The following is a 25,755-nucleotide window of genomic DNA, read 5'->3' as shown; positions in this document are numbered from 1 at the left end:
CTTTTTTTTCCCCCAGTGATGGCTGGGGTTATGGCTCTCCCAAGTCACCCTCCATAGTGCGAACTAGTACATAAAGCTCTGCTAGACCAACTACAGATGCTGCAATCACTGCAGATATAACCCTCTGAAAAAGAAAACAAAAACAGTAGTTTATCAGTACAGATGTTTCTGTATATTTAACTAACAATTTGATTAAAATAAAGTGTGTGGCTCCTCGATTATTCTGAGCCAGCACTCCTGACTGCATGCCTCTTACCGCTGTTGTTTCTGTGAAGATGTACTGACTACCAATATAAGCACAAGCAAAGGCTGCAACCACCGTTACCAAGAAATTGAACACAGTAACCACGACTGCTTTGACAGACCGAACTGTGAAACAAAACACAAATGATGAGTTCGGTCTTGAACATGAGTTCGAATATCAACAATATTAAAATTAAATTGATTTCAAACAACAAAATATTCTGCCACATGAACCTGTTATGTTTTGTGAAAATCTGTCACAGCGTTTATGAATTATAGGTGGAATGCTACACCTATATACTCAAAATCCTTTTGATGTTTATATTAATGAAAAATACACAACATATTGTGTGCACTACATAACAGTAAACAGTTTTGTGTTCGAAGGACAACATATCAGATTCCAGTTCAAGGTTGTTCAAGGTTGGTGTCTTTGTGTTCACTGCTATTTCATGGTTACATGCTTATAATTAGAATCCGAACCAACATTCATGTAAAGATGTACAACTCAAAATGTACACAATTAGTGGTGTTAATGTCTTATATACCAACTCTGGCGAGGATTTTTTTTTTTAGTCTGACAAATTTCCTGACCAAAAAAAAGATTCTGCTGACCTTCTCTTCCAAAGTCTGCTAGGGTTCCAACATTATTACTTTCCTGTCAATGCAAAAAGATATGATTGTAGACTTAAAAGAGCATAAGGAATTTATGTAAATGACAACACAAAAGTGAAGAAGGAAAATCAGCACTTACGTGAGGATTCACATTCCGTGTGATTCTCCTATATTCTTCATTTGCAAGTTTTGCTTTGATTTTCTCCAGACGTGCCACTAACTGAGGGTTCTGCTCACGGTACATCGTTTAATTAGATTTCAAACGAATTCAGCCATCAATTCATAAAATTCCAGCAATTTATTTACTTACTCTTGGAGGCGGTTCCACCTTTGGAAGATAAAGCATGCTATCTTCGAGCAACTCATGAAGGTACACTGGATATCCTGCAGAGAAATAAGATGAGCTGTATAAATCCAGATACGTGTTTATTATACTTAGATATTTTTGTATACTTAAACAGATCACATACTGCATAAGAAGATAATACTAAACAACAAATATATGTACAAAAAAAAGAGTAGATGACTCCTAGCATTTCCTACCATTTTGCTGAAGAAGTTTCTGCAGTTTCCTGACAGTCTTGAATGAGATGATGGTTTGTTTTTTAAGAGCTTCTAATTCCTGAAGGAGATCCAGGGAAATACTGTGTTTTTTCTGCAATAACTCTTCTAACTTCTCGTGAAATTTGTCCCCAAGTGTAAACGAATTCGCCGTGACGTTCATGGTTATATATGGAGAGTCTGTGTGTGAATGAATCAACATCAAACTGACACATCATAGACTGAACGAGTCGGAAAAAAATGATTTTTCTGAAGAACAGAATACTTACCACAACAGTGAATGCTAGCTGTTAGCTGTTAGCAGTTAGCTGAGGGAGATGTACTCCGTATACTCAAACCTAAAAAGAAGTGAATTGGTAAATTAAAATGACATCGTACCCTTAAAATAAGTATAAGTTATATCTTGTATATGATATGTACATTAAAGTTACCGACATGTATATATACATATACTATAGCCAACTACATCCAGTCGTTTAGGGAACCCCATCAGCTGACGTGTCGCTTAATGATGACGTTTCCTCGTGAACATGACGAATGTAAACACAGCGGGTTGTGAAAACTGATATATTTCCTTTGCTTTTTGATATAGAAGTGTTTTTCAGTATGTTAATGCATTTCCATAAGTAATATTCGAGCTTTTCCTTTCCTTTTGTGAGGTTCATGAGTCTCCCCACTGATAAATGTAGTTAAATCACATAAAGTTTCAACATTATTATTGAGCCAGGACAGAAAGTATAAAAGCTGCAGGACTACTAAGCTATTATTTATTATTGAAAGATAAAACATTAATATAAAGCCTTGTTCAGTGTATTAATCTATGACTATAACAATACCTGTAAGAAAAATATACAAAAAAAAAACACACAAAAAAAACAGAATGTTGAAACAATGCTGGGGCTGATTTCTTTCTAGCCTATAGTATTGAGTTAAGCAGCCAGAAGGCAATTAGTATCAGTCATGGTCAAGTTTCCAAAAAGCCTCATGACATTTTGAGCATATATGATATATGATTTTGGCATATTTGGCACATAGCCCATTTCGGTGAATTACACAGAATTTAAAACCATGTGGTATGATGGATCCATGGTGGTCAAGTTCAATTCAATTTGAGGACAAAGAACCAACCCAGCCACTGGGAGCTGCACAAGCGCAGTAACCTCTCAGTGCTGATCCCATGATAAAAATAGAGGATTGCATCAGGTATCTGGCTTCAAAACTGTGCCAAATATCTCAGATGATCCGGTAGCAACTGAAAGAAAACAACAAACATTATGTGGTATGAGTGAATACCATTTTGGGCTGCTCTTTTTAATCAATGACACTAACACATCCTTAATTCAGTAGCAGTGATTGAGAAGTCGATGAGCTAGCAGATGAATTATTTACCATATCATTGTTTTTCCTATATACAGGTTATAACTTTTCTTTTTACAATATTATGTTTTATTCATTGGAAACATTGTGAACTTAATAGGACGTTACATACTTTCAGCAGGTATAAGAAAATTAGAAAATTCATTCAAGTGTGTATGTGTAGTAATTTGCCACACATCATTTTTATTATGCCATCAATGAAACCTGATTTTAATGCATTCAGAATCAGAAACATCAGCATGTTTTCACATGCAAGGAATTTGTTATAGTGAGAGAAGCTCCACAGTGTAGCAGAATTACATATACAAAATAGACAAATGTATGTACAAATGTACAGGTGTGAAATGAGCAATTGAAATATACAATATGGGGAATTTGTATGTACAAATGTACAAGTGTGAAATGAGCAATTGAAATATACAATATGGGGAATTTGTATGTACAAATGTACAAGTGTGAAACGTTCAATTGAAATATACATAGTATTTGTTTTAAGTAAACAGTGTGTGAGAATAGTGTGTGTTCCGCTTATGTTAGCGACCAGATGGCTCTGTAGCGACCAGATGGCAACAGTTCAAAGAGGGAGTGTGCTGGATGTGAGGGGTCCAGAGTGATTGTCTTTGCCCTTTTGCTCACTTTGGAGAATTACAGGTCTTTGAGAGTGGGGAGAGTTGTGCCAATGGTTTGCTGAACCAAACAGTAATTGAGGTGCAGAGGATGGATTAAATGATGGCAGTGTAGAACTGTTTCAGCAGCTCCTGTGGCAGGTTGAACTTCCTCAGCTGGCAAAGGAAGTACAACCTCTGCTGGGCCTTTTTCACAATGTAGTCTATTTGAATGTGCATGTCACTTAGCACTATTATCACTATTAGTTTCATTCTTTACTACTGTATGCTGAAGTTAAATGTTGAAGAATTTTGAAGTACATTGACCAAACAGAAATTATGAAGCAATCTGGTGCAATGTTTATATGTTTATATGCCAGTCAAACTCCTGGTCATTGTGTGTAACTGTAGAGTTCAGTCTCTGGACTGCAGGACACAGCTTAACTTTTGGGGACAGGGATAGTGATCAGCTGTTCATTGTCAGCTATGTCTGTCAGCAAGGGACATTAGGGGATTCAGTCTGGTCTGCATCCAATTTTCCAGATTGCTTTTTGGAATTTCAAGCTTACATAACATACTGTGCATCCTGTAGGTCTACAATAAATTTATATATTTGCCTTCATATTGTTTTGTTACTAGCCAGAAGAGAAAGTATTGATGTGTGAAGGAGACTCCAAAATAATACGGTATTAATGGGACAGCAAGCAACTGTGTTTATTTTCAGAACCACACCTCACAGTGAACTAAAGACCAACTGATTAGACATATTGAATAAGGTATGGCTGTTGCATGGTTTGTCAGGTGTGACTAACACCTCATATCTCCTGCTTGGTTTACTGTCTTTGTCAATATACTATACATAAACTCTTATTGTCCATGTGGGTTTCTACTGGCCTTTCTGGTTTCTCCATTTAAAAATTATGTTCTGAATTAAAATAGTGCTTTGCTGTGACAATGGCCAAGTCCTATACAAGTCCTATACAAATGAAACTGAATTGAATTGCATGTGTGCTTTCCATCCAGGGTGTAATTCCTTCATTGCGATCATACCTGAATAAGGTTCGGAATACAAATCTGCATATACACTGGACCTCTGCGGACAATAATGTTTCCTGATCTGAAGGGGCACCAAACTAGAGCACATTTAAGAAACTAAGAAATCTCTTAAGAATTATATGAAACTTGCAGCGTTTTAGATGTGCTTTATAAATTCAATTCCTTAAGCACCAGGTGTCAGTAGAGTGAAATGCATGCAGTGTAGTGGCACTCAGTACGAGTCTGCAACGATTTTTACTGTCTAAATTAGAAACAGATGCGGTGGATGAGCTTCTTTGTCGCAATTACACTGTCCGAGCAAATATAAATGCCCAGTTTATAATGCATGCCTTATGTTCTTACAATGTTACCTAAATCTAATACACTTTTGTGTGTTGTTGTTGTTGGTTTTTCCATTTCGCAGGTTTAAGTCGTTAATACAGCAAGGTCGCATAATTCATTTGTGTTTAACCCTGGGTCAATAAGGTAAACAGCTACTCTTTGTACAGCACTCCAATATTGTGACTGACTTCAATGTTTGGCGAGTTGCTGGAGGATGCATGATGTGCACACTGCCCGACCCCTCCCAGATGATGGAGGGGGAACGGGGGGAGTCTCTCTGCACCATGATCCACTGGTACAGCCTGCATTAGTCTCAGAGAAAGACACAACCCGTAAACAATGAAGCATCGGACATCTGAAAGCATTGATGCAAAACATAACTAGACCTGAAAACGTCCCGGAAATATAAGCTAAGTACAGTAAGTGCACGTGATGGAAAGCCCTGGGATGACTTTGGCGAGGAGGAATAACGCACCCTAACGACGCGAGCACTTCTCTTCTTCCATTCTGACCTCGCTTTACTTTGCTCCGAGGTGAAGGCGGACCTGGAGAAACAGATACACGGAAGGTTCTGTTCAGCGCATGAGATTACTGTGCAGAATGGGAGTTTGAGCATTATTTTCCTCTTCCAGTCTGCGGCCATGCTCCAGGCATCTTCATCCGATCTGTTCCCTACCTGAGGGACACGAAAGGATACAGCCTTCTAGTCCTCTAACCTATATTTTGTCGCAATGGCTTTAATCGGATGATGGGTTTATTCGTTCAAGGTAGTTCCTAAGGTATTAGAGCTAAGGAAGGAGGAGGGTTGCTTCAGCTGGATGTAAGGTTTCAGACACGCGCTGTTGTTTATTTGCTAAGGCAAACACAAGTGGAACGAATTGCTGAAGTTTGTGATGATGGGAGATGCAACTCAGGAGATGCAAATCTCGTGCACATCTTTAGTTCTTTTTGTTTTGTTTGTTTTGTTTTGATAGATTCGAGCGTATAACCGTGAGCACTCTCTCCAGGACAGGTGTGATGTAAACAACCAGTGACAAACGCGACTGTAAACTCCTGCTTCCTAGTCGCATACGTTCAAGTTCTTTACACAAACGCTATGTCGCTAGTGTGGGACTGAATCTGCACTGACTGCATCTGAGTGTCTGTGTTCGGACTCGGTCATGGGAGCGAAGCAGGCGAAGAGCCCGGATGAGGCGGGCGCCAGTCCTCTAAGCGCGCGCTGCAGGAGGACACCGACACGCGAGCGCAGTAATGACGTGCGCGCCTCGCTCGTGTTGCGCGCTGGGGAGAGACTCGCGCGCACCGGACCTCCGCCTCCGTACCAGCGCCGTGTGGGCATGATTCAGGACATGATGCACATGGCCAAGCAGGGAAAACACGACGAGGCCACAGAGATGCTCAGAACCCTACGACAGGTACGAAGTGGCCTGAAAGGCAGAACTCATTCTCACATTCCATCATCACAATCGTGCCTTATGTACACTATAATATAGAAGATTTTATTATTATTATTATTATTATTATTATTATTATTATTATTATTATTATTATTATTAGGTCTTACAAGTTAAAAAAAACACAGCAGATCAGAGACAACATAGGTAGACCACACGTTTGCCAGGAAAAGAAGTGGATGGTCTGCAATATACTGGATGTAATTAAAACAAATGAGTGTTGCACAGATAAATACTGCAAGAAAACTTACTGCATCTAGAGCATTAAACACAATGCTGTCAGGGACTTAGTAATCATGCCTGTCAGGGCTTTAAGGGTTCATTTGGGTGACTGCATTTGGAAACAGCAAAGTCAGCAGAGCAGAGGTCAACACTAGAGAAATCTCAGAATGCTGTTCTGAGACTGTACACACTTACAGGCAAACTGGATATATAAATCAGTAGAGAATATTTATATCATACAGAGGAAATTAAATATATTAGAATGGATGTCATTATAATTCTTTTCCCTAAAACTTTTCAATATATCTTATCATGTGTATATTCTTTTTTTTTTTTTAATAAGGGTGTTGCTGCCTGGGCTCCATGGCTCCTGGTTGTTGTCTGTGTGGAATTCATATGAGTTTCCTCTGGGTTTTCAGGTTTCCTCCCACTGAACAATTCATGCATATAGGCAGATTGGTTGAACTAAATTGCCCATAGGTGTGAATGTGTGTTTGCTTTGTGCGTTGGGATGTGCTAGCAGCTTGTTCAGTGTGAGTTGTCCTCCTTTTGCCCCCCTCTGTTCTCAGGATTGGCTTAGGATCCACCATTAGCCTGCCTAGGATAATGCAACTACTCAAGATGAATGAATAATTGGTTTATTTGTAAAAGCAATAAACAGCAATAAATCCCTTGTTTCAGTACAATTATCTACAATGTATTTGGGAATTTATGCAATATACTGTAGGCTATGAACTATTTCAATCGATCAGTTTTGTGTTTAGACCATTAGTGCTGTTTATTTGGTCAGCTGAGACTACTTGCAAATGAAAATTAGTGCACTTTGATTACAGCAAGAGGCTGTTAATCCAGCTGCAAAAACTGACTAATGCATGACTAAAATGCATTTGCAAGTATAAGGTAACCCTTTCCACATGGCCCTCACAACAAACAATGCCAGTGGTAAAGTGATGGTAGTTAAACAGCTCCTTCTAATGTAACACATCACAACACAATGCCATATATGTGCTATTTATTTATATTTAAATTAGTATCATGTATCATACTGCCCTTAACCACCAAGCATTCTGCAGATGGAACTGGTATAAGACACTGAAATCTAATCGATTGCATGTCTTTAATCAGCAAGGTCAGACTGAGTAGATATCTGTATAAGACAACGGGGGAGTAGAGAGCATAGCAAGCAAAAGCCCTCTATCAAGAACAGGTAAATTACAGTGGAGGCAAGCATTAAGACTCCTCTGTAAAATCCCACAGGCATAATGGGGCTTCTCCTTCAAGTCAATCTACATACCAAATGTGCCTGCACTATGCACTAGTGGCCGTATACCTCACCCCATCACAGCTGCTGAAATGCGTGCGTAGCGGCTGGACTGTCCTGTACTGCCGATGCAATTAGAATGGCTGTGTAATTTATTACTGTGCTGTGCAGACACTTTCACTCTCTAGATCTTGCAGTCTTTGATGGAGGGATCAGGAAGAGAGTGTAGGAGTAAGAGAATGGCCTGTAGGGAGGTCAAGGATGGAAAGAAGGCCCTATTGCTGCTCACAGTCATAAGTAAAAGCATAGATAATCAAACAAGCTCAACAGAAGTGCGAGTCTGAGAAAATCGATGCTTAGTATTCTGCTGATCACTGTGTCTGTGGTTTCTGTTTACAAATAAAATTTTCTCTCTTAGCCACACTCGCATATCTACTGCCAATATCAAATATGCAGATCGGAGGACTTTTTTTTTTTTTTTACCACTTTGTATGTGGTGACTCCAAACAGGGAGCAGGAAAGGACAACAATAAGAGGGAAGACTTTGTAGATATAGTGGCTCTGCAAGTAGCATTGAGGTAGTGCCAGGCTCTCTCTGTTTACTGTCTGTGTAGTTTTATATGTTTTCTCCATGTTCATGTGGATTTCTACTTGATTCTCAGGTTTCTTCCTATCGACTCAAGTCATGCTAGAGGGTGCAATGGTTGCATTGAATTGCCTTTGGAGTTCCTTTCATGGTATATTCCTGTTCCTGATAGGCCATGGGTCAAAATCTATTAATTACTGAAGACAAATGACTGAATGAAGAATAAAAATAAATCTGAATGAAATATTATTACATCTGAAGGAAGATTTAGATGGTTTATTTGTGCTGAATTTGTGTCATATTGTGTTGTCTTGTGCTGACCCTTGGACTTCCATTATGTTTCCAATTAACAGGTTTCTCTTCTTTTAATCTATTTCTAAATTAATTATTATGGCAATTCCCCATATGTTACACATATGATGGGGTGAATAAAGCTAAAAATGAAAATGCTGGGATATTCCTTTAAGCAGCATAGATTATAAAAGATCCTAATAATCCTATATAAAAGGGTGAGACTTGATTATCAGGTCTTTTATGAAGAACAAGGATCAAGGCCAGGGTCCGAATGCTTTTTAAATCCTCTGTATGTATTAACAGCACAAACTCCTGATTTTCAGTGGGGGATTTCAATCTATGCATCATTTCAGTTGCACAGTTTAGATGATGAAATGAATGGTATTTCAGCTCATGTAAATTGAAAGGGCAGTTAATGAGAATGGGAAAGAAGGTGAGATGCCTTTGGTTGCTAGGTGAACCCAAGGAGCTGTGAAAATGTAGGAATCTTTGTTTGAAAGGAAGATCATTAATAATGTAGCCCCATAGACGAGTATTGTGCATTGCTGTTCTGTATTTCCCTGCGAGGAGGATTCTTAGGGAAAAGAATCTTTAACCTTCTTTCTAAAATTACTTTAGAATATGTCTTCTGTGTCCTTGAGTATGATTTGTGCATTTATATTTCATGTCACTGGATTTAAAAAATGTCTTTCACTTTATAATTCTGCTTTGCTTGAACACCAACCCAAAACAATGTGTTGAGCTGATTCTTCTACCTTTCTTGTTATTGTGTAGATAACAAGGCCCTGGGGTAGAGTAGATTAAATTCACAATCAGGTTTGTTTATTTGCAGAAGTGTATTATGAAATTGTTTTGTTTTTTCCTCACATAGTGACAGTGAGCTTTCGTGCTGTAACCTCCATGAAATATGTTGCTATTTTCTATTGAGAGTGAAATTAATATAAGCTTTAGCAGAGTGGATCAGATATGGTCAAAATTTTAGCTGACGTTAATTAGTCTTATTTTTACATTTTATTGGATGTATACAAGGCATCATCAAGTGATGTGTTTGAACATTGGATTTGATGTTTTTCAGGTTTTTTAATACAAAAAAAATAAGTCTGTTAAAAATCTATTGTACAAAATGTAACAAATAATAATTTTATGCTATTTCTGTAAGAAAAAAATTATGAAAATAAAAATTTCTTTAAGCAATACAATTTCATCTAATGTATTTTAAACAATCTAATTAGTTCAATTTCTAGACATAGGCTAAATATATTCGTAGATACTGTATAATCTTATACATCAGTTTTCTATCAAGCAAAAATGTATATTGTAATAAATCTAAAATGGAAAATACATTCAACATATATGTTTAAATAAACTAAATGATTGCTGTTAATCTTTGTGATCTGCTGCTGAAATCATTAAAAGCTCGGTTTTCGCTCTTTTTTTGCTGTAGGACCTGGGAATGGAGTCAACCTCCTTGGATGATGTCCTTTATCGCTACGCCAGTTTCCGGAACCTGGTGGATCCTATTACACACGACCTCATTATCAGTTTGGCCAGATACATTCATTGCCCGAAGACGGTAAAGTGATTAGTTTCTTTACTGATGTAATAAAATTCAACTTCTTGGCTGAAAAAGTACATTCAGGACACTGTGCTAAAACCTGATGTCACAAACCAAAAGAAAAAAACAATGCAGAATTTAATTTCTGTGCTTAGAAATTAAAAAGTAATTATCAGAATATCACTGAGAAACATTTACTTTAGTAGATTTCTAATAAAGTCTACATCCAGCACTGCAAAAATACCTCTGAATTGGAGGTTTGGTTATCAGCCAATGGTGTTAAATGTTTAAACTATGCATGCATTAAGTAGCTTCAAATTAATTTTAGAGAGTTTTACTCTGTGATGAAATTATTGGCAGCACAGTGGTTAGTGGTTAGCATGTTTTTCTCTCACCTTCATGGTTGTGGTTTCATGTAGCACCACTGCTCTGTGTGAACAGTGTGCCCTGATTTTTCTCTGAGTGATGAATGCAGTATTGACAAATACTAGCCATTATCTTCAGCTCAAGGCATGAACATAAGGGATCTGGATGGGTTTATAATGACTGAACAGGTTGCTGGCTCTGCTTGAGAACTACAGTAATAAACGATGCCATCTCTAATTTGGTGTAAATCATTATAAATTGATTTGTAATGTGTTGATTTTACTCTTCTAAAAATGGAAAAGAAATCTTTAACGGCTTCTTTACTCTTTCCTCTTAGCTGAACTATAATCATATCTAGTTGCATCTGCGTAGTCAGTTTAGGGTTTTCTTGTCTGTATTCTGAAGGCTGAAGAAATTGGTTTTCAAGAGATTGTGTGTTTGTGTGAGTGTGTGTGCGTGTGTGTGTGTGTGTGTGTGTGTGTGTGTGTGTGTGTGTGTTTGAGTGTATGCGTGTGTGTGTGTGTGTGTGTGTGTGTGTGTGTGTGTGTGTACATTTGCAGTTGTTAGCTGGGGTGCATCAGGAAATAAATGTTATTTATGACAAAAAGCCTTGATATTGAATATCAGGACAACACAAGGCATATGATGTGTTTTTATCAAACCGCAAATATCAAAGGTCTTAGCGATGTTCATGAGCACATACAACAAATATCCCTTTTTGTCTGTAGTGTGTAGGATTTAATGGTGTGTCTATCACAGCAAGCTACATGAGATGTCATTTATGTGAAGTACATATTGAATATTTTCCATTTGTCACAAGATTCAGAAACATTAGTGAATGTTGTGAACAGCATAAAGAGGAAAGCAATTTCAGTTCATATAGAGGGGAAATGATGAGCCGGGCTGTGTGATTGACAGCACTAGACTCTTGCTCATGGATGAGTCATATTGTGAAGATGAGTGAGTTTACATTGGGAGCCTTCTGTTAATGCTGCTGCACTTAATGGTGCAAATTAAACCCAACAGCACGGAACAAACAACCAGCACAGCTCTGGGCCAAAGCCTCGCTAACAGCTGTTTTCTAATAAAACACAGTAGTTCTCAGCACAAACTAGAACAAGAACAATATTATTGAAATAAGACTGATCAAATATAAGACTGATGAAGATACAAGACTGCAGGATGCACAGTATAGTATGGTCAGGGAGCAATAGGCATTGATCCAAATCTTAGTTCTGTATTATTAAATGGATAGTTTCTGCTTTAAAAGCTGTCATAAAATCCTCAATATACACACCCCAGTGACCGGAACATAGTAATTGAGTTCTGTATTAATGTACCAACCTTTAGAGCAGTAACATCATTACACTTATTCACATTGTTCTATCCATAGTATATCCTAATCTTTTCCTTTTATGTTGCTTAGCAACCAAAGCTTATTCATAACAGACTGTGGCATGAGAATTGTTTACTGTAAATGTTTTTAATAAATTACAATTTATATTACACACTGCATTTCAGCATACTGGTTTTGTCAATGATGTATAAAAACAAACAAAAAAACAACAACCATACATCCATGTCAAGTGAACCATGCAGAAGTTTTATCCATGCTATTATTGTATTGTATTAGTGCTATTATTGTAATGGTACCTATCTAGGAAGTGACCTTGCATCTAGTGATGATATACACTTACACTTATATTAATTGTTAAATATATGATTTCATTTAAGATTGTTAATTCAGTCAGCTAGTGTGTTTCTCCTAAGAATGTTTCTAAGCTGTTGTTTGATCTGTATGTATTCTCCAGCAGTTTTTTTTCTGCTTGTACTCTATGGCAACTCAGTTAATAGGTTAAAATGAAATGCTTGGAAAGTTTTGTTTTTTTGGAAATTCATAAATCATTATGCAGCACCACAGTCTGGAAATACATTATGTATTCATGTATCCTAACATGAGCACACACACAGAATTGGGGAAACTATCTTTTTTGTTAGATAAAGATTTTAGATGATTTTAGATTCCCACTCTCACTGTAGTTCACAAGAAGCTGTCCTGTCTATTGCATGACTGATATTTTCTTTCTCTGTTTACTTCAATCTTTGCCTGTTCAGGAAGGTGATTCTCTGGGAGCAATGGAGAAGGTGTGCCGTCAGCTGACCTACCATCTGAGTCCACACTCACAGTGGAGACGCCAGGGCCTGCTGAAGAGGAAACCTCAGTCATGGTAAGCACACAGGATACATGGGCTGAAGAACCAGGAGGTCAGAGTTGACAAATAGAAGCGAAAAGTTCTCTCTCTCTCTCTCTCTCTCTCTCTCTCTCTCTCTCTCTCTCTCTCTCTCTCTCTTTATGATTTACTATATTTCTCTCCATTAGTTCATCAGTCATAACGTCCTCTACCATCAACAGTTGTTGGTCGCCAAGGCCTGCTGCTCTCTTTTTAATGAATTTCCATTTTAATTCAAGTGCAGAAGATTGAAAGGGCCAACCAATGTTCAAATCCGCGCACAAGAGCCAAATGCAAGTCCTTATTCATTAGATAAATTATGAAAATAAAATACACTCTGCTTCCTTGTAACAGTCAGCTAGTCATCATGGTGCCAGCTCTTTCTTTAAGCCCTGATTTGTCAGCACTGTGAGAGTAAACAAATTAAAAAACCACAGCAATATATGAAATCTCAAACTGTCCTTCAGGCACCGAACCACACTGAACTGAGAGATCCAGTGGAGCTCAAGAGACAGCGTGTGACATTCTGTTAGCAGAGCCGACATGGGCATGAGCCAAAGCTTGTCTCACCCTGACTGCTGTGTCAACCTGCCTTCACGCTGCCTTAACACATTTACAAAATACAAGTTTAACACAAGCAAAGGTAGCATAAATACACACAATTTATTCTGTAGATGCACAGTACACTTAATTACTTATATTACATTCACTAACCAGGATGAAAATTAAAGTACAAGACAAATTATATGCCTCAGATTCCTTACTAATTTTGTAAATTGACAGTAATTATTCTGAGAACCCAATGAATGTGAGCAAATATTAACATAAGGCAGCTAATAACTCACTCATACTTACATAAATATGGCTAATAATACATTTGCAACAGATTTGTAGCCATAGATATTAGGTCACATGTGATATTTTATATTTACGGCAGAATAATTTATTGGCTTAAACTTTTTGTTCTTATTTTTGTTTGCCCCTTCCTCCTTTCATCACTGCCTACATCTACTGTATGTAAAAACAAAAAGAGCAGGAGCTTTATAAATCAATAAAAGAAGTGATCATTTGCCTCCTTTTAGACATTTTAGGTGCCAAAAATATTTAGGTTTACTTTTTTTGATGGACTACTAGAGGTTAGCATGTTTGCCTCACATCTTCGGGCTGGGGTTCAGTTCCTGCATCTGCTCTGTGTACAGTTTGCTTGTTGATGTACCATCTTTATTGATCAGAGAGAGTAAAACATCATGCATCCTACCCAGAGAGCATGAGTAATTTTGCAATCTTGGACTGGCAATGTCAGGAAAGGACCTTACAACAAAATGTAATCAGAATCAAAACATTGAATCTTACATCACTGAATAATGCTAGTGGTATTAGAGGAGATGAACCTTTCCTCAAATAGAACTTCAGTAAGTTTGCATACATTCATAAATGGTGCAATTAGAGAGATCTCCAGGGATGTTAATAGTCTTGCTGATTTTTTTAAAGAGCAGTTTGGGTTTCTGAAGAGTAACTAAATAAGGTTAGTGTCATCAATGTATTTGGCAGGGTGTCCTACAATTTTGCCAAAACTCTTCTTTAATGCCAAGGCCAGTCTGCATGAAAATTCTTAGTGTAAAGAGCTGCTCCTAATGACGTAATTCTAAGAAAATTCTTATAAATGTGGCCGTTTTCCCTTAAAATTAAAGAGAAGATCCCAGAAAAGGTAAAAGTTATTCATAAAGCATCTTAACCCTTAAAAGGGCTCATAATGTCAAAAGGTTTTTAGGAGTAGTGGGAATGTCATTTAAGATGCTTGAGTTTCTTTAGCAGAGGCCAAAAGGTGAAAAAGGATAAGAAATGTATTGTATACTTAATAATGATAGGGATATATATATATATATATATATATATATATATATATATATATATATATATATATATATATATATATATATATATATATATGGCTCAGAGGTCCTGAGTCACTCTAAAGCTAAGATTTCTAGTTAGTAATTTTTAAGCTAAGTTAGGAAGTTAGGAGCTCTCTGAGATCATTCTTATAATCTTTATGAATTCATTCTGTGATCTTTGATTATATTAAAAGTTCTGATTAGCTACAACACTTGCTTCAACAGCTATGACTCTGACTCCCTAACTCAACTCACTGTCCCTCCTGCAAGCGTTTTAGTACAAGGGGACATTAGCATGAGCTAATGATCCACTCCTCTCCCGGGCTCCTCTCCCGTCAACTTCATGGAAACATGACTCTTGTCTCCTACCAGGGCTAAGGACATGATGCAGAGATAAACTCCATTTTTACTTCCGAATGGCTCATAAGGGATAATGACAGACATTAAGCCTAATTATGAGAGTTGTAAAGGCTACACTGCACATGAGTAATGATTCATAAGATATTATCTGTCTGTACTTGCAGAAGAATTAATAATGATCACTGATCACGGTTATTGTACACGTCGTCTTATTTCTGTAATTACATAAGTAGTTTTACAGAAGAAAACTAGAAGTTTTTTCGCTCTGATTTTATTTAGTGTTCAATTTGGAATTATAAAAAAATAAATGTGAAATGAATAAATTACTAGTCAGAAGAGATTTATCCGTTGGGAGGTAACAGAGTAACGACTGGCACAATAGAAGGAAAATTGCAGCAGCTGATGTGTGCAGGCAGTGCAGAGTGTTTTGGATGAACTGAATTGTTTGAGACATGGCAGCTGTCTGGTCTGTCTGCACTGCTGTCTGTACTTTATAACAACTCCTAATAACCAGCATTGTGCTGTCAACAGATGAAATATTTTTGTCTCTGACATTCACACACACAAAACACTCGGGAACTTCTGGGTGAGATTTTCCGGTTTACTCCGGCTTGAAGAATTACTTTTTTTGTGAACTACATTTCATTTGTCATAAACTGATTCTGTGCATATCTTATGTACACTTACTGTATATGTCACCTACATTTATGTCATGTTGAGGCTTTAATCTATGTCTATAGATGTTTAAGGAAGTGCATCTGGCTCTTTCTTTTGAGAAAGGATCACGTCATTTCTCAGCCATGTCTTTTTCTTGTTCTCTCATCCAACATTCCCTCATTCTCCCCACCTCCATACATATTTTCTTCCATTAGTCAAATCCAATGCTCCTTCTTCTTATACTATATTCCTATCCATACTCATCTTTCCGATACGCTTGGCTTCATGCATTTTTAAACACCATCTACTTGGGTCTAAATTCCAATTTTTAATAACATCCATCTATGTTTTTTACTTCTCCTCAGCGTACTTCTATGTAGGATTGGCACAGGGGTCAGCGTATGATATGTAAATGAACTTGCTGCATTAGTATTCATTCCTGGTTTTCTGTGTGTTGCTTTCTCACACTTTCTCTCCCACACATCCAGCAGCACTGTCCATCCATTTTGAACCAAAACATAATCAGCCATTCTGCTTGACGTTTATGCCCTTTAGCTGCTAGCAGATTTAACATAATCATTGCTTCAGTGCATTTACAGTGATCAATCTACATATCAGAATCAGAAATGCCCCAACACACACACACACACACACCACACACACACACACACACACACACACACACACACACACACACACACACACACACACACACACACACACACCAGCAGCAGCAATAGAATCATTTTTGTCAATATTTCATGCTAGGTGCTAAGCAGCCTAAACAGAATTACCAAACCTAATTTGCATTGTAGTCGTTTGCAGTCATTCCACAGTACTGTTAAACTCTTGAATCAGATTGGTCAGATTTTCTATAACAGCATCCTCGGTGCCAATAAAGCAAATCAAAAGCTTTTTTTATTCTGTTTTGCTATTGTTACTTTATTGTCATTACACATGTACAAGTACAAGGCAACGAAATGCAGTTTAGGTCTAACCAGAGTGCAATAACAACAAGTGCAGGATATACAGTGTTTACATTAAATAAGTTAAAAAAAATAGTAATATAGAAGTCATTTACAGATGTGTATGTACTATGAACATAATAAAAAATGGGTATGTGCTTTAAACAAAATATATGGCTATTACTATAAACAGAAATATACAGAAGGATATGTACTATGAACCTAATATATAGCTGTTACTATAAACAGAAATCGGGTGGATATATACAATGGTAAGTTAGGCAATGGTGAGCAGCAATGCAAAAAAAGAGTAAGTGTGCAAATGAGCATAGTTTTTGTGTAACAGTCCATTAGTGCAACAACGAAGTATGGGGTGAGAAATGAGCAAATATACAAGAGGGCATAAGTTTTTGTGTAGACAGTCCATTAGCACAATAACGGAGTGTGAGGTGGTGGTGGTGGTGGGGAGTAACAGTGTATGAAGGGCAGTAGTATTATCGAGGGGCAGAGTTCAATAAAGAGTCAGCTCTAGGAAAAAAGCTGTTCTTTAGTCGGCTGGTCCTGGTCTGGAGGCACCTGAAACGCCTGCCGGAGGGCAGATGAGAAAACAGTCTATGGGCGGGCTGAGAGGAGTCCTTAAGAATGCTGCAAGCTTGGCGCAGACAGCGTTTCTTCTGGATGTCCTCCATGGCTGGAAGTGGATTCCCTGTGATGCACTGGGTGGTTTTCACCACCCGCTGTAATGCTCTGCACTCTGCTACAGAGCAGCTCCCATACCAGACTCTGACACTTTTATTACGCAGCGGTAGAAGTTCACCAGGATATCCGAGGAAAGCTGATTTTTCCTTAGTGTCCTTGGTGAGCCTTCTTGACCAGGCTGGAGGTGTTGGTAGTCCAGGACACGTCCGTCGAGATGTGGATCCCCAGGAACTTGAAGCTGGAGACGCGCTCAACAGCCATCCCATTGATGTAGGTGATGTCATGTGTACCTCTTGTCTCTTTCCTGAAGTCCACAATGGGCTCCTTTGTCTTGGAGGTGTTAAGGAGCAAGTTATTGTCATTGCACCATGTGGCTAGGTGCTGTATCTCCTCCCTCATTGTTGGTGATGAGACCGATAACGGTAGTGTCATCTGCAAACTTGATGATGGAGTTCGATCCATTAACAGGCCTGCATTCGCAGGTAAAGAGGGAGTAGAGGAAGGGGCTCAGCACACAGCCCTGTGGTACACCAGCGTTGAGTGTGATGGTGTTGGAGCAGATGGAGCTTGATCAAACCTGCTGGGGTCTGTTGGACAGAAAGTCCATAATCCAGTTGCAAGTGGAGGTGTTAATGCCCAGATCTACTAATATGGTTATTAACTTAGATGAAATGCTGAGCTGAAGTCAACAAACAGCATACGTGCAGCATAAGTGTTCTTATTGTCCAAGTGTGTGAGCACAGAGTGCAGTGCCATGGAAACTGCAACTTCTGGGCTCCTATTGCTGCGGTAGGCAAACTGGTGAGAGTTCATGGCGAACAGTGTACATAATCCAAGGCTTGGTAACACAAACAGCTGCATTATTTTGTCTTAGCAACTTCAAGAGAGAGATAAAAAATGGTGTTTGAGAGGAATCTATTCATAGCTTCTATGACACAAGTGATCATTAACAAACTTGTTTCAGTGATTTTCCAAGAAGTTAGTATAATGGACATTAACAAGCAGACTGTGGTGTTTTTAGTGAATAAAAATGGAATTGCTGGAAAATTGCAGTAATATAAGAGCAATAGAACACTTCAGGATGTGATATTTAAGTAATTTTGCTACTTAATCTTTCATAGATTACAATTTTTTCCAACCATGTCCTGTAATTAAGATTATTACAGATTGAAGCTGGCATGGTTGGAAGCCCTGCGAACAGATATTTTTACTGTCCAGTGTTTTGTCCTGAGCTCATTTTACTTCATATCTTGTACCCATGTCTGCGCGGGCATCCTCTGGTTGCCCTGGTTTCTTTCCATCTCCCACACACATACTGTTGTGAATGTACTTGTGATACCCAGTGATGGACTAGGGTATATTCCTGCCTTGCACCTAGTGAAACCCACGATGGCTGTGTTTCTGCGGTGATACTAACCAGAAGGAAAGATCTGTAGTGGAATAAGAATCACTAAATTGTTCTGCAAGCTAGATCTATAAAATATGATCACATTGTGTCTCCCACCTACCCATTTCCCAATATCTCTTATTTACCACACAGACAATCAGGGCTGTTTACTCGAGACCCATCCTCACACCTTTATTGTTTATCAGATTGTAGAAAAGGAGTGTTGTTCCAACTCAGTCTTTCGTGCTGTGCACATAATGGGGAAACAGTGCTGTCACCACCTGTGCATTTTCCTCACACGGGAAAGAGGAAGCATTCGCTGTGTAGGTCTCCAAGTTTGCTGCCTCGGGATAATCATGCTTAAGAGAAATAAAATACACTGCGAGCAAAGCCCAGTGCTGTATAAATTATAGCAGAATAAGCAGCTGATTAAGCAAGTGCTCTTTGTCTTCCTGTCTGCTGGGGATGATCTTACAGACCTATCAGCTCTCTGATACACACACACATACCAGGTATTGTCTTGCATTTTATTTTAAGAATCGTGTAGTCATACTTGATGTTGTGGTTTGTTAAGCCTAAAGTAAAACCCTGCCTTTATCACAGTGGCATTTCTTTATGTGGTTTTTTACATATAAATAAAATATAGGAGAATATTCTCATGTCTAATATAATGGTATTGTATATGTAGAATTTGTTAACAAGATGTTAGAAATATATTTTTGCAATATATAGATGATTGCTGCTTTTCATATAGAAGGATCTGAGAGTTTTCATGTGTGTTACATATGTTGTGTTTATGTGGATAAATCAACCGAGTGTATATGGTAAACGATAAATCGGCTACATTTTCATATCTATATTTTACGGTATATGGTATCAGTTTCAGTGTGGCGTTGCTGGTATTTAAATTCACTTTAGCTTTCAATATCCAGAATATCACATCTCAGTATCCAGAATAAGCACTTTATTATAATTAGGGTTATATTATATAAGTGATATAAATCATTAAAGAGTTGAGGGGGTTGTATGGTGGTTAGTTGGTTCAGTTCCCTTCCCTGTTCTGTGTATGTGGAGTAGTACATGTTCTCCTCATGCTTCAGGGTTTTCTCCAGGTACTCCCGGTCCTCCCCGATCCAAAGACATGTGCTGTATGCTCATCTCTAGATTTTTAGTGGTGTATGAGTGTGTGAAGTGCCCTGCATCCAGAATGTCTAGGGTGTCCCCTGCCTTGTGCCATGTGATTATGGTTATGGATTGATGGATGGATGGATTATAAATATAATTAGGGGTTATTAAATATGTTTGGGTTAGCATTTGGTCTGTTTAAGTAATAAATAGTACTATAGTAAGCTATGTGGATGCTTGTACTGTAGAATATAAAGCTCTGTAGTCTTTAACATATTTTATAAAACCTTTTGAAATGAAAAATACAGCAACATGTAGTCAGTAGGAAAAAAATCATTCCCTTATCTGTTTAGTTAAAAGGAAATTTGTGGTTGTTAGTCACATTCTTTTCTTCTATCATTACTATAGTTATCGTTTTCTAAACTAATAAATTTTGAAATAATATTGTGTACTATATAGAAATATTCTGAATCACAATTGTAGATTATAGCGTATTTAATACGTTTGAATTACATAAAGTGTACATAGTGCAAATAAACATACATTTGTAAACATGTTGCATTGTATTTTACAAAATTTCACTGTATAATCTGTTCTGCAAGACGGATGGGTTATGATGTGATTAAGGCTACATGAGCTGCTCACCTAAAATCTTGAAATATGAATATGATCCGACATGAAAATAGGGTGTTTTTAGAAAAGAAACGAAAAAAGATTTTATCAAGACAGATATTTGTTTCCAGTTTCGCTGTCAGACAGAGCTAAAGGATTTGTAAGGCTGGAAAATCCTTACCAGGATGACAGAATCCTTCTATTATGTCATCCTTGTTGAGCCATGAGACTGATCATTGCTCTTCTTCAGCCTCTTATGGTGAGCATTATACTGTATATGTGAAGTACTCCTTTACTTCAAAGTTTTCATTGCTGACAAAGAACTACTGAGCTGGCTGTGATTAATCCAAATGCTGCATTCAAAGATTAAACGCTGGCAGTTTTTGCTGTTCATCTTTGAAACATTTCAGATTACACTATGAAAATAGGGTCTGCTAACATTTTGAGTACCTGATTGTTGCTGGTTTTCAAAACTGAGATTTTTTTTTTAGAAACAAAGTGTAATCATTTATTTAGGCACATTAACTTTACAAATCTATTCAATATTTTATTTCACTTTGAAACCGAAACCTCTATGCTTTCTACCACAGCGTAGATTCTGAATACAGCAGCATATTTTAGAGCTTGGGTCATAATTGAAATCAGCTCTTCTCCGCCCTGCATGACTATACCGTCTGTTTATTGTGTTCACTGGTGCCAATGGAAGGATTAAGCCTAACTCTGGATTTCCTTTTTATGGCAACTAATGGTGCAAGAGTTTTCTCACTCCTCTTTCTCTCTATGTCTGATCTCAGTTACTGGAATGTCAGTGCTCTCGGTTTTGCTTATTTTTAGCTCTGAACGTGTGCAGTGAGTGTCATGCGCCATTTGCTGGCTCTGTTTTAACACTCTGTCTGCAGATTAACATCTGTTGCTGTCGGTGAGTCTCTTTGGTGATATGACATTAAAATAGCACAATACGCTCAAACCAGACTTAAGACAATGCAGACAATAATATAGTAACAGTTTAGTGTAATTTGGTTACATTTATTTTTAACTACGCAACTACAGAATTACTAGAACAGATGATAAAATAAATATATGACCAAAAAATGCATTAAATCATAAAAATTTTGGGATTAATCAGTAAATTAATTTGAACACTGCATTTTTATAACTGCTTTATCCTGGTCAGGGTCATACATTTGGATCCTATCCCTGAAACAATGTGCACCAAGCAGATGGACAAGCATCTCCTTGGAAAAGAGCCCACTTCATCTCTGGATAATGCTCAAGTAGAAATCTTCCACCAGAGGCAACCAAAATATCCTAGTGTCTAACAGAATTCATAATGGAATTAGCTCTTCACAATAACCACTTCACTATAACCACAAAAGTTTTTATAGTTAAAATTCAATCCCCTTTTTCATCAAACATGCTGATATTATCCATGGCCATCTAAATCTTTCTAATTATAGTTCCACTGATGCTTGGTAAGGTTAACCAGTGCTTTTCATGTGAAGGGCTATTTTTACGAAGGGCTATTTTCATACAACCTTTAGTTATATGAAATTACAGTTAAATCAGCTAATAGCAGGTTTGGTACTTAGCTGACAGGGTGATTACGGTATGACAGAAATCTCCAGATCTGAACATGACATAACATAACTTAAGTATATTTTCTATATCTACCTCATGAAGGTTAAAATGACATCCAATTCATTTCTTTGTTTAAATTTGTTCTCTAGTGTTTGACCCTTTCTCTGTCCTTTTCTCAGCCTAAAAGCTGTTCTTTCTAATCCACCGGTCAATGGAGCATTAGACCTCTCCAGTATTCCTCTGGGAGTGAAGGATATGGAGCGGCTGTGCTCGCACCTGCAGCGGTATGCTTCTCGTGTTTCCAGCCTTGAGCTAGGATTCACGGAGCTCACAGACGAGGCCTTTCTTTTACTCCTGCCCACGCTGGCCTCACTGCCTCGGCTTGAAACACTGGCACTCAATGGCAACAGGCTGACACGTGCCGTGCTCAAGGAGTTGACAGACACACTGAAGGAACCTGATCGATTTCCAAGCATCACATGGATAGACCTTGGAAACAACGTAGACATCTTCTCGTTGCCACAGTCTTTCCTAGTAAGCCTGCGTAAGCGCTGCCCCAAGCAGGGCAACCTGCCTACCATCATGGAATTTGGAGAAAGCCAGGCAAGTGAACCAGACGCCCGGCCAGATGAGGATGACACAGATAACACCGACGATACAAACAAGACACTGAGCTTGGGCGAGCTCAGATCTGAGGTGGATTGTGAGATAGATGGAGAGATGGAGATCGAAGAGATGATGGAGGAGCTGCTTGACTTTGATAGAGAGGTCAGAGGTCCAGATGATGAGGACAGTGTGTGGACCATGGAGGAGCTGAGGGCTGCAAGAAGGCCATATGTAATACAAAGCAGTGTGAAAAAAGCAACTAAGGCTGAAGGTGAAGAGGACACACACAGCCGGAGCTCACAGCTGTCATGTTCTAGTCAGTCACAGGACTCTTCAGAAGCGTTCAGGGATGGAAAAAAGGATACTGGTGTGGATCCGGTGCCTTGTTCTTCAGGAAACCTGACCTGAGCAGCTTTGCTCCATTTAGAAATTGTAGCCTTTAAACCCGTCTTGTTCAAAGAGTCAGGACAGACCCTGCGTTACAGGTCAGGACGTTTACAGGTCATAGCATCATAGTATCTGAATATTAAGGTGTTGAAAGATTGCAGGGGATGAATCATTTAAAAATAAAGGATTATGTGGGAAAAAAATATATTTTGTGTATATTAAGCATAAAATTAAAGCCCATACCACTTATGAGGTACAACAATCATATAATATAGAGTAAGGTAAGATACCCTTTGCAGTTTATATGCTTCTCTTTCAGGTAATACCCCTTGGTTATATAGTCCTATCTAAAGACTTTTACCTATGTGCCTGTCTGACCTTGTTAAAGCGGAGTGTGTGCAGATGTGTAATGGTCTGTCTCTGAGTGGGAGCGCATGTTTTTCCAATGCACCCCGTTGATAGAGATGGAGACAAACTCACCAGCCTGACATGATCGTCTAGCTTGGACATATCCTTCTCCACCTTTGCATCTGTTTCTACATCCCAAGCAAGAAAATGTGTCTTTGAAATGCATGTCCCAAGAGTCAGAACAGCCTGTACTCCTGAAGAAAAAAGCAAGAGGAAACCAAATACTTCAACAATTCCCGCAGTTCAACTTCAGAATATTTGTTGTGCTTTATGATGGACTGGTACCAAAGACTGGAAGACAGAATAACATAAATGTACCGATTATTTCAATGTATTGAAATGCATCAAAGCTTTGCTCTTCCTTTTATACAGACATTCTAATCTGCTATATAATTAATTGCAATTTATTTAGTATATTTTTAATATAATAACCCAGCCATTGTATTTGTTTGAAATATCAATTTAACAGTTATGATCCATTTGTAGCTCCAATTGATGAGTATTTCATCACCAGCACATACTCATGCACCAGTAGGTCCAATCTTTAGTATATTAAGCATCTTGATTACAGTTTATGACAAGGCTCATATTATCCCTCAACGTAATACATACGTCGGTGAATGAGCCATTTTCAAGTATTAGTCTGTTGTTCTGCTCTTTTACAGAGTTTCTGTAATAAATATCTTATTTTGTAAGGACAATATTCATGTTGTAGACTGGTTGATGTAACCTATTCTGATTATCTTAGTGATGTGATTTAAAATTCATTGTTACCACATACCCAGATAAGATTTCTTCAGTATTTAATTATTTGGGAAGCCTCAAGCAAGAAGAAAATATTAGAAATATAAACGTAATATTAAGATCTCTTGTATTAACCTAAGGCCCTTAGTTCTAACAGGCACATTAACATCTTAATGAAAATAATACCCCAGAACAATTTATATATCAATCTTTCTTTAACATGTTATCCTCAATAGTATTCGAGCTTTTTTTATTTTTACTGCAATTCTAAATTTTGGTTTCCTAAATTACTTGCAACACTATTCAAATGCATGCTGAATAATGGTGATGGTACGAGTCTGACCATCTCTCTCGACTCTTTATCTGTACACTCTGCTCAAAGAGATTAGCCTTAAAATTCTTATACTGCCGTCAATGTGATCATGCCAAATACATAGGATTTCTTGTAAAGCTGTTTCTTTTCCTTTTTTATGGTCAGCGTGACAATGCGTTTGTAGTAACAACAAAATCTGGCTGACATTTCTTATGTTTGAGATTTTACGTGTCATTGCATCCAGTTTAACCGTACAACTTAGATTCCTAACTCAAAAGAATTAAGAAAATTATAAGAAATAATAAAAATACAGCACCGACCAATAAATTAGCACGAGTATTACTAAGCATTTTGCAAATATTTCCTTATCAACATATCCAGGAGAAAGGTGGACTTCTGATTTAATACCAAATACACAAAAACTCAAACAACAAACAAACTTTAACACCTCTGTTATCTGATCTTTTCGAACACTGGTCTTTTTAAAATAAAAATTAAACCTTTTTAATTGTGTCTCGGTCAAACATTTAGTGACGTCTAAAACTCGTGTATGGGGTTTTTTGTAATTCATTTTTAGTCAGGTGTTTGTTAATAGTTTAAACTGGGACTGACGATGCCTTATGAATTTCAATTCATTCAATCTTGTCCATTATATTATTATTATTATTATATTAAATTGTTATCGTTATTTTATATGATTATTATTATTATTATTATTATTATTATTATTATTATTATTATTATTACTATTGTATTATTGTTAATATTACTATCATATTAAATTATTATTATTATTATTATTATTATTATTATTATTATTATTATTATTATTATTATCAAGGAAACGTTAAATGTACATCTCACTACAGGCAATGGCGACATTCAGCGGTCATTCAAACCACTACATTTGTTGCACTGGAATTTTTTAAGAATCAGTGTAAAACTCTATGCAATAAATATTTCTAATATACTGACCAGATAATCGCTTGGTGTTTAATATTTCTACAATATACAGTGAGCATCAGCATGACTCGGCATTTTCAAATAAAATACGGCCGAATGTTAAACACTTGTGTGGGGATTTAAAACAAAACACTGGACATTAATGAGAGTTTTTTTAGTGACACGACATTAATCGTAGTCACTTTCCCTCGATATTTCTCCTATAATCGAGATGCTTATTTCTATTTCTGGAAGGTGTCGGCATGGTGATTGTGGAGGGTCCGTGACGTCACATCCGGGAAATAAGGGCAAAGATTGTTTCACCAGTCC

General features: G+C 37.6%; 2 protein-coding genes across 5 annotated transcripts; one reads left to right on the top strand and one right to left on the bottom strand.

The window, feature by feature from the left end:
* Positions 1-10: 10 nt before the first annotated feature.
* tmem199 (transmembrane protein 199) lies at positions 11-2,003 on the bottom strand. Of its 4 annotated transcripts, none has more exons than XM_027147911.2 (8): positions 1,855-2,003; positions 1,689-1,757; positions 1,402-1,599; positions 1,169-1,242; positions 998-1,087; positions 792-901; positions 257-369; positions 11-124 (listed from the first exon to the last, which is right to left on the bottom strand). In XM_027147911.2, the coding sequence occupies exons 3-7, from the start codon at positions 1,580-1,582 to the stop codon at positions 285-287; spliced, it is 540 nt and encodes a 179-aa protein (XP_027003712.1). In that variant the 5' UTR covers positions 1,583-1,599; positions 1,689-1,757; positions 1,855-2,003; the 3' UTR covers positions 11-124; positions 257-284. The 4 variants fall into 4 exon arrangements, with proteins under 4 accessions (XP_027003712.1, XP_027003709.1, XP_027003710.1 ...); XM_027147908.2 differs by having other exon boundaries at positions 859-901; positions 1,855-1,996; XM_027147909.2 differs by having other exon boundaries at positions 859-901; positions 1,851-1,941.
* Positions 2,004-4,746: 2,743 nt separating this feature from the next.
* On the top strand, positions 4,747-23,760 carry lrrc75a (leucine rich repeat containing 75A). The gene is made up of 4 exons (XM_027147781.2): positions 4,747-6,193; positions 10,040-10,168; positions 12,632-12,744; positions 22,205-23,760. The coding sequence occupies exons 1-4, from the start codon at positions 5,939-5,941 to the stop codon at positions 23,037-23,039; spliced, it is 1,332 nt and encodes a 443-aa protein (XP_027003582.1). The 5' UTR covers positions 4,747-5,938; the 3' UTR covers positions 23,040-23,760.
* The last annotated feature ends 1,995 nt before the right edge of the window (positions 23,761-25,755 follow it).

The sequence above is a fragment of the Tachysurus fulvidraco genome, chromosome 11, assembly GCF_022655615.1.
Source record: "Tachysurus fulvidraco isolate hzauxx_2018 chromosome 11, HZAU_PFXX_2.0, whole genome shotgun sequence".
Taxonomy (NCBI): Eukaryota; Metazoa; Chordata; class Actinopteri; order Siluriformes; family Bagridae; genus Tachysurus; species Tachysurus fulvidraco.
The sequence above is the reverse complement of the archived record's forward strand: the minus strand, read 5'-3'. Positions and strand labels throughout refer to the sequence as shown.

Excerpts from the sequence above, each read along its gene's own strand:
- tmem199 (XM_027147908.2), bottom strand. The coding sequence starts at position 1,582 with ATGAACGTCACGGCGAATTCGTTTACACTTGGGGACAAATTTCACGAG. Across the intron at positions 1,243-1,401 it reads GAAACTTCTTCAGCAAAATG|GATATCCAGTGTACCTTCAT; the intron begins GTAGGAAATGCT and ends ATTTCTCTGCAG. Across the intron at positions 370-858 it reads AGCAGACTTTGGAAGAGAAG|TTCGGTCTGTCAAAGCAGTC; the intron begins GTCAGCAGAATC and ends TTTGTTTCACAG.
- lrrc75a (XM_027147781.2), top strand. The coding sequence starts at position 5,939 with ATGGGAGCGAAGCAGGCGAAGAGCCCGGATGAGGCGGGCGCCAGTCCT. Across the intron at positions 6,194-10,039 it reads TGCTCAGAACCCTACGACAG|GACCTGGGAATGGAGTCAAC; the intron begins GTACGAAGTGGC and ends TTTTTGCTGTAG. Across the intron at positions 12,745-22,204 it reads AAGAGGAAACCTCAGTCATG|CCTAAAAGCTGTTCTTTCTA; the intron begins GTAAGCACACAG and ends TCCTTTTCTCAG.